The following is a 13,828-nucleotide window of genomic DNA, read 5'->3' on the forward strand; positions in this document are numbered from 1 at the left end:
AAAGGTGACTTTTTTACAAATCAGTTGAATTTACAACACGTAAAAATTCATATTTATGAAAAATAACGCAACCAAATAATTGAATTTTAAACTAAAACCGATTAATTCCTGACAAACAATAGAACAGTTATATTTTCAGTTAAAGAATTTAATTTGCAATAAAAAGAATAATTTTCCATTTCAGGTTGAATTTTTTTTGGCTGAAAAGTCGTTTTTTGGTGTCGCATATTCGACTTTTTGTTTCAAGATTCGTCTTTTATATTAAAAATTAAACTGCTTGGTTAAAAAATAATCTGTTTTTGCTATGAACTATTTGTTTGAAATTCGTATTTTTTGTTGAATTAAATTTTGGATTAAATATTTTAAAATGTTCTGGGTTAATATATCAACTATTATTTTATGTTGAGAATTAATCTGTTTTTATTGACAATTTAACTCATTTGTTGAAATTTGGACTTTTATTCTCAAAAATGAATTTTTTTTATTCAGGATTCACTGCTTGTTTAATAATCATTTAATTTGAAAATTCGATTATTTCATAAAGCAAAAAAAACTATTCTGTTAAATATTAAACTTTGTTGAAAATTGATCTATTTTGTTGAAGATTTGAACTACCCAGTGGGCACAAAATTTGACGACGTCTATACGACAACTTTACGACATCCTCAACCCGTGTCGTTAGAGTGTCATTAGAGTGTCATTACGATATCATAAAGACGACTTAACGACGTGGACATAGAATGTCGTAAAGTTGTGGTAAAGACGCCGACAAATGTCGTGCCGCCCCGGGTTTTTTTGTTGAAGATTTGGACTATTTTGTTGAAAATTGAGTTATTCTGTTGAAAAGTTATAATTTTGTTTTAAAATTGATCGGATTTGTTAAAAATTGGTCTTTTGGTATATAAAATGCATCCTTTTGGGACTTATTTACGATAACGTAGACACTTATGGACACAGGATGTCGTAAAGTTGTCGTAAAGTTGTCGCCAAACTTTGTGCCCACTGGGTATTTGTTTCAAAACCCACCTTTCTTGGTTGAAAATTGATCTTTTCTGGTTTAAAAATCAACTTTCTTCTAAAATATTCGACTTTATAGAATATTTTCCCCGAAAAAAATCATTTATTCAAATTTGTAAGAAGCGATAGTAAGCAAAAATTCAAATTAAAAAAAAAACCCTGTTAAAATCAAATATTTTTTTTTGTAAGTAGGAAAAAAACCTGATTTTAATACGGTTTCTTTTTTGTTGTACGAAATTATTTATAATAATATTATTTTGATTTGTAAAATCTTAGAAAATCATTTTTTTCAGAGATCTTATATTTGGCAAAACATTCTAGAATTTATAAAAAAGAAAAGTTTGAAATTTAAATTTTTTAAATATTATACAAACTTTAAAGTCTAAAAAAAAATAATTTCAATATAATAAACTATTCCTAGTTAGATTGTCAAAAATAACACTTATTAATGACGGCCCTGATTAGCAAGAAATTCGCGCATGCGCACTATTTTAGCGCGCGCGCCAAAGTTTATTTAATTTAGAATTATATTTAAAACCGCTCAAGCAAGTTGAAATTAACTGTAAAAAAGAATACTGCAAAAAGGGAGAAAATTCCAACAACGAAAGAATCGTTTTCAATTTTGAATTCCTCAAATGTCTGGAATTAAATTTATTTCCTTTTAAAAATGGATCTTCTTTCAACTAGAAAGTATCCGCTGCGCGCGCATCTGACCTAAATTTGTATAAAATCATTTTAAACTAATAAATTCACTAAAAACAAATTTAATTCCTAATAAATAATAAAATTAAGTAAATGACAAAACAAAAATAGGAACAGATATATATTTGTAATGAATTAAAAATGAAAAAGCAATTTGTAAACATTAAATTAATAATTGTTTATTATTTTGCACTGCTTATTATAATTATGTAAACATTGTAAAGTCTCGTCAATTTATAACTATATTTACAGATTCCTTAAGTCGGATGCAATTACCCGCTTTAAAGGGTTTTAAATGCGTTTTTTATATTTTTATTATCCATTTAGATATGTGTACAAAGCCTTGCAAATCAAAGATATCTTTGCACATTTTACATGATCAACTTTGAATAATGCATGAGCTTAAAGTGGAACTGAAAAACAATTTTTTTTTATTTTTTTTGTTTAATTCTAACGAAAATTTGCCATCAAAGTTTGCGATTGTACTCTTGTCAACAAATAATTGACATTTTTTATTATTTCATTTTTTTGCCGATAGGGGGCATCCTTCCTCACAGTGGATCACGCTGCAGTGGATCACGCTGCAGTGGATCACGCTACAGTGGATCATGCTACAGTGGATCATGCTACAGTGGATCATGCTACAGTGGATAATCGTCATTTAAAAATACCAATTTACGTAAGATTATTAATTTAATTTAATTAAAAGTTAAAACACTACACGTGCTAATGAATCAAAATAAAAAAAATTAATTATTTTTCTTTTATTTGCCCTCTTAAGTAATGATTATCCACTGTAGACTAAATTATCCACTCTAGCACGTTTTCCCTCCCAGACATGAGAATTTGTGCACATAAATTTTATGTAAATATTACATATACTTTGATTTGTTCATAACAGAAAGTATTTGTCTTTTGGAGTCGCACTACTGAAGCACAGAAATAAATGAAAGAAGAAACTATCCACTTTGTTTATTCCAATCAACGACCAATTGTTTTCTAAGCATTTATGAAAAAATTACCCTCGGTTAAAAAAGAAAAATTTTTTTTTACAACTAAATCTTTATAATTTATAATAATAGTTATAGTAAGTACTATATAATAAATGGGCACTATTAAAAAATAAGTTTCTAAAAGGTGCTTCTCTTAAAATTCAAAAAAGACAAAAATAATTCTTATAAATTATTTCTAATCAAACTGCAATAAATAATTAACTTCGGATAACTTTATCGACTAAAAGAATTAAAAGTTTGGATGCCAACAATGCATACATCTCAAAACTACTTATTTTGAAAACTATAAAAATTTATTATATACAAAATCTTACACATTTAGTAAGACACAAAGTCCTACATAAAATTCACAATCAAACTGTGAACGAATTTTTTGGAACGAATTTTTCCTCTTGAATTCAATTCAAAACGCAGAAAACATTTGGTCAAAAAATTAAAGAAAACAAAAAAATCTATCTCAAATCAACAATCACAGATAATTTTCTCACTCATTCAAAAAAATTCCTACCACTTATAATTTTCAATTTTCAATAAAAAAAAAATAAATTTTAATTTTACGAAAACTGAACTTATTATGCTAATACTATTACAACAGTAGTACGACTTTAATCATTTTTATCGTCTCGTTTCCCTATCGTGTAAATTAGGCTCGACAAAATAATTTTTTCCCCTCCAACTTTCCCCCAAATCGCCCCGAAAAACCCCTTTTTTTGGGGACGATAAGAATGAAAAATTGAAGGAAAAAAAAAAATAAAAGCATTTTTAAATCAACCTAGTGTAATTGGAATAAAAGAATTAAAGAATGCTAGATACCAAGTGATTGTTAAATTCTATGCATGCTCTATGGTATTCACACTCAACTCGTCATATTTCTTAAAACCATTAAAACGCGAGACTCTGGAAAGTTATTTTCATTATTCAACCAGGTCAAACAAAAATATTTACTTTTTACCGTTCTCCTTTTGTTTGACCGACATAAATTATTTCCATTCTTCAATTCAATTCTAGAAAAATTGAAACCAGATAGGGTGCGACAAAAAAAAATATATATTCAGAGTCGATCATTAAAAATTCTAGAATTTTGTATCGAGCATTCTTCTTTTCAACGAAACTACGAGATACTAAAACGAAATGAGACAATCAGCAGCTGATTCTCCATGAAATTTATCGAATTCTAATTAGTTAAACATTTACGACGCTAAAAATGAACTTTACACTTTTTCAATCACACTTTCGCAGCACACTAAAGTTCCCAATCAAATCCACAACATTCTATACCCTTTTTTTTGGTAATGGAAAAAAAAAAACAGAAAAAAAAAAAAACAATAGTTTTGACTAGGAACTTAAATTCTCAACCATTCTAGCTTTCACGAATGAACTAATGTAGTATTCGCCAAGAAAAGAGAGAAAAGCTAGATGGACGTACAAAACAATTTTTAGACACGTCGTTTTTTCGAATACCGCCTGGCCGTTATATAATCACATTTTTCCACAAAACATTCTCATTTTAATATTTTGTTTATTATTTACACAGCCAGTATCTAAGTCATGCTGTGACACGCTTTACTCAACTTTTCACCATTCGAAATTCCGCCAAATATTTTACATCATTCTTCCGGATTATGTACAATCAATACATTTCCTTGTTTTTTTTTTTGTTTTTCTTTCATGTGATTATAATTGCGGATAAGAATCGTACTCTTTTCGACCTTCCTCTTCGCTTTGGTATTTACAAAAGTGACACTTGGATGCTAACTGATGAAGAATCACAAAATACTAAACTTAATGCTTCTTTCTTTTTTGGGATCAGATTATTCTCTAAATTAAAAAAATTTCTAGATTTGAACAACCAGCCAATTCTTTTTACACTGCGTCGAGTATATATTATAAATAAAATTATTTATAAGACGGGCGAAGAATATTTTTTATTCTAATCCATTTTATTTGTAGAAAAATAAGTTCCAAATTTGAGCTTTGAAACCTTCAAAAATGTGAATCTTTATAGAAAGAAATTATTTGACACGAGAGAAAAATATTCGAATCAGAAACTGTTGCTTTCCAAATTTTCAATTTTAAAAGTTACAATTTGAATTGATCCTCAACTCTCGGGTACTTTGAAAGAATAACAAAATAACCTTCGGCCATCTTCATCTGGTCGAGAAATATTAGGCACAAGAAAAAAATGCACAACTACACTTCGAATAATCCTTAGTTTTTCAACGTTTTCATTTTGGATTTAAAACGGTGAAAATAATAATTTGATTCTTGGGTTTAAAGTAAGCGACACCCGCGTCACAAACTTGAAACCATTGGGTATCAGTTCTAGAACTTTGGACACTTTCTAGAACTTTGGACACTTTCTAGAACTTTGAAAACTTTCTAGAACTTTGAAAACTTTCGAGAAATTTCTGAAACCACTATTCTAGAACTGATCCGAAATTCAATTAAGCCAATTAGTTAACAGTTCTAGAACTTTCAAGAACTACAATTCTAGAACTTATCCGAAATGCAAATAAGCCAATTAGGTAATAGTTCAAGAACTTTCGAAACTTTCTAGAACTGATCCAAAATGCAATTAAGCCGATTAGGCAGCAGTTCTAGAACTTTATAGAACTACAATTCTAGAACTGATCCGAAATGCAATTAAGCCAATTGGGTAGTAGTTCTACAACTTTGAAAATCATCTAGAACTTTGAAAACTTTCTACAAAGAAAATTGTAGAACTATTCCAAAATGCAATTAAGCCAACTAAGTAGCAATTCTAGAATTTTCTACAACTTTCTAGAACCACAATTCTAGACTGATCCGAAATGCAATTGAGCCAATTAGCTATCAGTTATAAAACTTTCAAAACTTTCTAGAACAACAATTCTAGAACTTTCTAGAACGACAATTCTAGAACTTTCTAGAACCACAACTCTAGAACTTTCCAGAACCACAATTGTAAAACTGATGCGAAATGCAACTAATCCAATTGGGTGGCAGTTCTAGAACTTTGAAAACTTTCTGGAACTTTGTAAACTTTCTAGAATAAAAATTCTAGAAATATTCCGAAATGCAATTAAGCCAATTGGGTAGCAATTCTAGAACTTTGAAAAATTTCTAGAACCACAAGTCTAGAACTTTTTAGAACCACTATTCTAGAACTCTCTAGAACCGCAATTCTAGAACTAATCCCAAATGCAATAAGTTTATTGGGTAGTTCTATAACCTGCTAGAACTGTTCCGAAATGCAACTAAGCCAATTGTCCAGCAGTTCTAGAACTTTGAAAACTTTCTAGAACAACAATTCTAGAACTGATCCGAAATAAAATTAATCCAATATTGTAACAGTTCTAGAACTTTGAAAACTTTCTAGATCCACAATTCTAGAACTGATCCGAAATGCAATTAAGTCATTTCTTCATCTATCTTCAATAAGATACTAAATCATCAAAACAATAGCAACTCTTACGAAGGCTCACGTATGCAAAGTCACGTCAAAATCATTCTTTTTTCAACTGCACATTTCTTGTCTTCATCGTGATTCTTCCAGCATCCAAGCCAAGTTTTACTTTAGGAAATAGGGTATAATAAAATTACAAGCATTACTCAAGACCACGAAGTAGTAAAAATGAAGATTTTTCCCGGAATAACTATTATTCTTACAGCAAGACCGGCTGGATATTACAGAGCCTCCATCGACTAAGATTGAACTAATTTTACATACAAAAATCTCGCCACCTAGAGGCTCTCTCCTGTAACATGTAACCATTTTTCCTCTAGAAATGGCTGCACTACTTCGTGCTCTTTTCACAGATTCTAGAAAACAAAAAAAAAAAAAAAAAAAAAAACATGAAATTAATCCGAGGGAGGTTGACCCCACCTCGATTTTGTCCTTGGAGACTTGGAAGGCGACTCAGATTCGCTTAATTTTCGCTTAACACTTAACACAACACCACTTTTGGTCAGGAATTTCGAAGGAAGCGCAGTCTTGGAAGGACTTTCGGGAGTCGTCGGCTGGGACAGAAAACTCGGGATCTCATCGTCGTCCTCGAGGCCGGGAGGTCGGGGTTGATTGGAAGCGAGACTCGTCTTAAACGAGTCATTGATTTTCGATGGATAGTTTATGCTATTATCTACAGAGTCGGAACTCGAAGGACTCGGCGAATCGGCCGAAGTCGCTGGAGGTGGTGGAGGCAGAGGCGGCGGCACTGCCGGAGTCGGGGGCGGCAAAATCACGGAAAAAAGTCCAGGAGGCATGGCGACGGAAGGTGGGGGAAATGGCTCCGTGGCCAATTGCTCAGCTGCTTTTTTTATCAGATCGAGTTCACTCATCGAGCTCAGAGTGCTAGTTTTCGTCGTCTCCCTCACTTTCGCGGCTTCTCCTTCCGAATTCTTCTCGTTGAATCGGGTCGAAGTTGCGCCTTTCCCAAATGGCGAGAATCTGTCCGATTTCTGGCCCCTCGTGTTCACTGAAGTCAGGAATGATGCTCCAGGTTTCGAGGGAAGATAGGGATCGACTTTCGTTGTTTCCTGACGTTTTACGTTTGCCAGAATTTCTTGCAGGTTCGCGGGAATTGTGATGTCGGAAACCTTGTCGAGTATTGGCTGATGAGAGAATTTCGCGAGACCCTGCGGTGGCGGAGTGAACGATCGAGTGTCCGAGGGACTGTAAGCATCGTCTCCTTCGACTGTCTCGGGATCGAGTCCCAGGCCCTGGAAATTATAATTGTCGATTCAAATTTACGAATTAAGGGATTTCTAAAATTGCAAGATTCGAGATGAGCTATTTACTAGATTACTTTACTCGAAAACAATTTTAATTGTTATCGACTTCAAGTTTCATTATTTCGTTGTTTGAAACTGAATATTTTCGACGTCTACTTATTGTATTTAAAAATAAAATATTATTACAAAAAATTATCACATTGTGAGTTGTAAAAAACGCCAGAGAATGAATTCTCACACAATTATCTTAAAATTTAGCTGTTTTTTTTTCTCTCGAAAGAATCACACCAGTCGCAAATTAAATTTAATTCAGGTTGGTATCTACTCAAATCCTGGAGAAAAATTTCCTGACAATTCCACGTTTTTTCCAGCTTTAATTTTTCATGAATTTATTGTAAATAATGGTTTTTTTTCTATTTTCCAAGAATTTAATTATTATTAAAAGATATTCTTAAATATTTTAGCACTATAGATTAATTAAATAATACCCAAAGAAATAATTAATAATTTCTTCATTTTGTCTCTGAAGTCCATGAATTTGAATAAAAAGGCAAATAAATTTTTATTTGATCTACTTCTTCAAATTCAGTGCATATATAAGTAAAATAATGTGGGTGCGATATAAAATTCAATTTAAACCGCTTCAAATGAATAATTTTTCAAGTGTCAATATTCAACCAAAAGATGAATGCTTTTACCAAAAAGACGATTGAAAAAAATGCATTCATTTTTAATCAAATACTTGAATTTTCAACTAAAAAAGATAAATTTTTTAACAAATAGCTGAACTTTCAACTAAGAAAGACCAATTTTCAACAAAAAATAGAATAGTGTCAGGACTTTTCTTGAATAAATACAAAACGTTAAATTTTCAATTAAAAGAATCATTATTAAAAAAAAAAACAGATTAATTTTTAAAACAAATTTAATTTGACTTTCAACCGTGCAGTTTATATTTAATTGCAATACTGAAATTTTTGGGCAAAAACAAATGAATTTTCAATCAAGACGATTAATATTTAAACAGAGAGATTAATTTTCTACCAAGAAAGACGATTTTTCAACCAAAAAATGTAGTTTTAAACAAAAATGTTGAATTTTTAACTGAAAAAGAACATTCTTCAACCAAAAAGTTGAATTTTCTAACAAACTAATGAATTTCCAAATAAAATGATGAATCATCACCATATGAACTTTTAAACAAAAAGATTAATTTTTGAGAAAAGTGTTCAATCTTTAACTAAGTAGTTTTATTTTCAATCAAAAAGATGAATTATCGACCAAGAGGATTAATTTCCTGCAAAGAATATGATTTTTCAACAAAATATATGAATTTATAACCAAATAATTAATTTTTCTACGAAAAATCATTTTTAAACCAAATATTTGAAAAGTTAAATTTCTAATTAAAAAAAAATTAATTTTTAACCAAAAAATTGATTTTTAACACGAAAGTTCAATTTGCAACCAAAGGCGATGAATTTTCCATTCAAGAAGATTAATTTTCTGCCATGAAGGCAAATTTTCAATAAAGTGAAGTAATTTTGCTTTAAAAAAGATCAATTTTGAACCAAACAGTTGAAAATTTTTCGCCAATAAAATTAATTCTCCACACAAAAAAAAGGATTTTCAACAATATAGTTAAACTTTCAATGACAAATATAAATTTTCAATTGAAATTATGAATCCTCGACTTAAGAACTGAATTTTTAAGAAAAGATATTAACTTTTAAGAAAGTATCTAGATGAATTTTTAACCAAAAAAATGAAATTTCAACCAAATACATAGCTGAATATTCTACGGAAAAAAATATTTTTAACCAAATAGTTGAATTTTCACATAAAAAAAGGAAATTATTTAACAAAAATTAATTTTCAACTTAAATAATAAACCTTTAACTGAAATAGTTGATTTTAAACAAAAAAGATGAATTTTCAACAAAGAAGATTAATTTTCACCAAAGATGACGACTGGGATGGAAAATTCGTGAATTTTCAATTAAAAGGATACATTTTCAACCAAAATGATGAGTCTTTGACTAAAATCACTAAATTTTGAATAAAAAGATTAATTTTCAGCCCAGAAGATTAAGTTCTACCAAAGGCGTCCAAATTTTCAACTAAAAAACAGTTTTTCAACCAAATATTGAATAGTTATATTTTCAGTAACAAAAATTTTCAGTAACAAAAAAACTAAGAATTTTTCAACAAAATAGTCGACGTTGCAACTGGCATTGTTAATTTTTCAGTAAAAAATTTATTTTCAGCTAACGAAAAAAAGAATGTTCAACAAAATAGCTCCTTTTACAGCCCAGAAGATGAATTTTAAATTCAAATGAATCTTCAACAAAAAATTAATTTTTAACAATAAAGTAACTCTCAAATCTTCATTCAAAAAAGATGAATTCGGACTAAAAAAACGTAATAATTGATATTTCAGCCAAAAAGATTAAAATTTTTGTTTAAAAAATTATTGAATTCAAACAAAAAGATCAAATTTTAAAGAAAATACATGAATTTTCAACTAGAACCATTCCAATTTAAACCAAAAACAGAATAGTTGAATTTTAAGTTTAATACATTAATATAGTTTAAGAAATGAATTAATTTTTTATAAACTGAATGATTCTTAAATTAAAAGTTAAATTATTTGTATTTTGAAGAATTAAAAATATCCTTACAATGCTTCAAAATTTTAAAAAATTTAAATGTTGCTTTACATTTGTTTGAGTTTTAAATTTTTTCAGAACCTCTAAACATCCTTTAAAATGATTCGAATTTTTCCTAAAATTTTACCCAACAATTTCTTTAAAATACTGCCAAATAAAAAAAAATCCTTAAATCTTCCTCATTCATGTGTAATAATTTTGTCAGTCTTTCTAAATCTTTTTAATTTTTCCTACAAAATGTTTTTTATTTTTCTGAAGCCTTTCAAAATCTGAAAAAGCTTTTAAATTTTTTGTTCGAAATCTGCCAAAATCTATAATTGGTATCAAATTAGGTCTTGGAATATTTGCACTGAAATTTTGGTATAAATTTATTTGAAATCATTTCAAATTTTAAATTAATTTTTTCAAAACTTCTTAATATCTCTTCCAGTCACTCAAATTTTTTCTAAGAATTATAGGTGGTTAATTGTTATTTATACACCAAAATTAAATAACTTGACTTACAATTAAATTTTTTTAAATAGAAAAATTAAAATTGTGACGTTCAAAGTTTAGTTTTTTTCGTTTAATTTTTAATATTTAATTAACAATTACGAATTTTAAATATATATTTCTAAATATGAAGTAATTTTTCTTATTCCTAATTTAAAAATCTGATATTGATCACAAGAATCGTCTTGTAAAAATTAGTATGCACTTTTTTAAATCTAAAGTAAAACTCAATTTTAAACATCATTAATTAATTTATAATCAAAATTGATCATCTAAAAATGTTTTAGCATAAATTTTCGATTTTATACGCCTCAAACTTTTATTTGTTTAAGTCTTTAAAACTGCATTTTAAAATTCTTTCAAGTAAAATGTAGGCTTAAAATTTTAAAATCGAAATTGGAAAATTTTTTAAATGAAAGATTTTCGAACTAGGCATTTTTAATTGAATGATATAATCAAAAATGATAAGAATTTAACTAATTATTTAAAAAACAGTTGAAATCAAAGTCGAAGAAAAAAATTCCCGGTCATTTCTCGGTTTTTTCTAAGTTCGAAAACACTTTTCACTGTCAATGAAATTAAAAAACATCGAACTCTATTCTGAACATTTTTCCATTTAAAGTAATAATAAATTAAAGCAATCAAAGTAGAAAGCCGTCGAATTTTAAACTTTTAAAATTGAAGTTAAAAAGTGTTGCAATTCAAAAATTGTGTATTCAAATGCTCAATAATTTACACGTATAAAATTAAAGGTAATAACATTTTTCAATATAAAAAAAATATAAATAAATAATATAAATTTTAAGCTAGAAACATTAAAAATTGAAAGATTGGAATTTTTTTGAACTGAACACTTCTTACATCATAAATTCAATTATTTGCATTTTAAATAGTTTAAACATCCTCAAAAAGTTCAAAAATTATATTCAAAAATCTTAAGAAATCTATAATTTGTTGTACATTTTTTCAAATATAAAATTATTTTTGAGATTTTCTTTAGAACTTCTAAATATCCGTCAAAATTAATTGAATTTTTCATAAAATTTTTAGGAAATCCTAAAAATTAGAAACTTTCCTTTAAATTTTGATGTTTAAATGTAACAATTCGACATTCATTATTTATAGACGAATTTTAAGTAATTTCAAGAGATATTTAGAAGCTGTGAAAAGATTCAAAATAAATGTAAAACTTGAAATGATAGCCTAATTTAATACAAAATGTAGATTTTTGCAGATTTTAAACAAAAAATTTGAAGCTTTTCAATAATTAGAAAAGGCTTCAAAGGAAAAAAAATATTTTCTTAAGATTCCTATGAAAATTAAAAATAATTTTTCATTTTGAAAAATTATTTTAAAAGAATATTTAAAAAGGTTTTAAAAGATTTAGAAAATTTTCAAAAACGAATATTCAATATTCAATAATTAATAATTTTCGTAATTTAAACATGTAAAATTGAATGGGTTAACAATTGAATATTTTTGACTGAAACAATATTTTTAATGTAATAAAAGCCTTTAATGTACTTAAAGTACAAATCCATTAAAAAAATAGTTATTTATTTATTATATAAAAATTATTATTATATTTATTATATATTATTATTATATAAAAATTTGTAAAATTCCCGGTCATTTCCCGGTCCAGCGGCCATCCCAGTTTTGTCAAATCAATTATTGTTCAGTTTTTCATACTGAAAGTAAAGATTCATTTTAAAAATAATTTCTTCATTGATATTGACAGTTGATAAAATAAAAACTCTTTTTTATCAAAAAATTTTCACCCTAAAATGCTTTTAAATTTTAATTCTTCAAGTCTTCAAAACTTTACTTTAAAATTCTTTAAATTAAATATATAAAGATTTTTCTTCTTAAAATTTGTAAAATTCCCGGTCACCCTGTAATTTCTGCTTAAACCTTGAACGTGAAAATGTATTTTCTTGCGTGAAAGTTTCATCATTTTTGTTAAAAATGTATCCTCCTTTTACCACCAAAGAGATCAATTTCAAATTAAAATCATGAACTTTCAACAAAGTAATTTAATTCTCCTTCCAACCACACTCTGTTCAGTTTTCAAGCAAAAAGATGAATTTTCAACGAAGAAGATTAATTTTATACAACAAAAAAAACCCACAAAAAAAACAATGAATTTTTAACCACATACATGAATATTCAACCAAATAATTGAATTTCCAAATGAAAACGATGATTTTCCAGTTGAAAAAATTGATTTCAAACAAAAAGATAATTGAATTTTCAACAAAATAGTTAAATATAACAAAATTCTCTGCTCAAATTAAAAGTTGAATTATTTTTATTTGAAATAGTGTTTAAAAATCCTTAAATGCTTCGAAACTTTAATCGAAAATATTGAAACATCTACATGTTGTTTTACATTTTTTCAAAGTAATTTTTTTTTTAAATTCTGAAAAATTTTTCACATTCATTTTTAACAATTTTATAAATCTTTCTACATTTTTTAAACGTTCTCTTAAAATTAGTTTATTAAAATAAAAAAATGATTTTCAATTTTCCTAGGAAATGGTTTTTCTTCTTCTTAAGCCCGTCAAAATTCTTAAAAAGCTTCTCAATTTTTTGTTCTAAAATCGTTTAAAATTCTCAAATTTTTTTCTAAGAATAATAGATGTTCAATTGTTATTTATACGCCAAAATTAACAACGTGTCTTATAAATTAAACTTGATTAAATAGAATAATTAAAATTTTTAAGTTGAAAATTTAGTTTTTTGTTTAGTTTTTAATATTTAATTTATAGTTACTGATTTTAAACGAACAGTCAGATATTTTTAAATATTAAGTAATTGCTCTTTTTCTTAATGAAAAAAATTCAAATTGCATGGTTTAAAAATGGAATATTTTAGAATAAAATTATATCTGAAATTGAATAAAAGCCTTTCATTATAAATACATTATTTTGAAGTTATTTAAAAATTTTTAATAGTTTATAAGGTTTCAAATAGGGCGTTTAAATTTGTTTAATTAAATCGAATTTTCAATTGATCAGTCTAATATTTAACCTTAAAATCTGGACATTCTGAAATTGTTATCTGATTCCGAATAATCTTGTACAATCAATTACTATTTACTTCTTAAATCTTACAAGTAAAATTCAATTTAAGAAATCATTAATTAATTTATATTCAACGTTGATCAACTAAAAAATTTTTTTTTAATAAAAAATCTTCGATTTTAAACTAATCAAAATTGTA

General features: G+C 27.2%; 1 protein-coding gene across 2 annotated transcripts in view; it reads right to left on the reverse strand.

Annotated features, from left to right (window-relative positions):
• Positions 1 to 1,876: 1,876 nt before the first annotated feature.
• The window catches only part of LOC117175179 (titin homolog), a 97,953-nt gene continuing 86,001 nt past the window's right edge, over positions 1,877 to 13,828 (reverse strand). For both annotated transcript variants that reach the window (XM_033364801.1, XM_033364802.1), the window contains one exon: positions 1,877 to 7,430. In XM_033364801.1, the coding sequence (XP_033220692.1) occupies positions 6,573 to 7,430 (858 nt within the window). In that variant the 3' untranslated portion in view covers positions 1,877 to 6,572. The remainder of the gene's footprint in view (positions 7,431 to 13,828) is intronic.

This window comes from Belonocnema kinseyi, chromosome 6 (genome assembly GCF_010883055.1).
Source record: "Belonocnema kinseyi isolate 2016_QV_RU_SX_M_011 chromosome 6, B_treatae_v1, whole genome shotgun sequence".
Classification (NCBI taxonomy): domain Eukaryota; kingdom Metazoa; phylum Arthropoda; class Insecta; order Hymenoptera; family Cynipidae; genus Belonocnema; species Belonocnema kinseyi.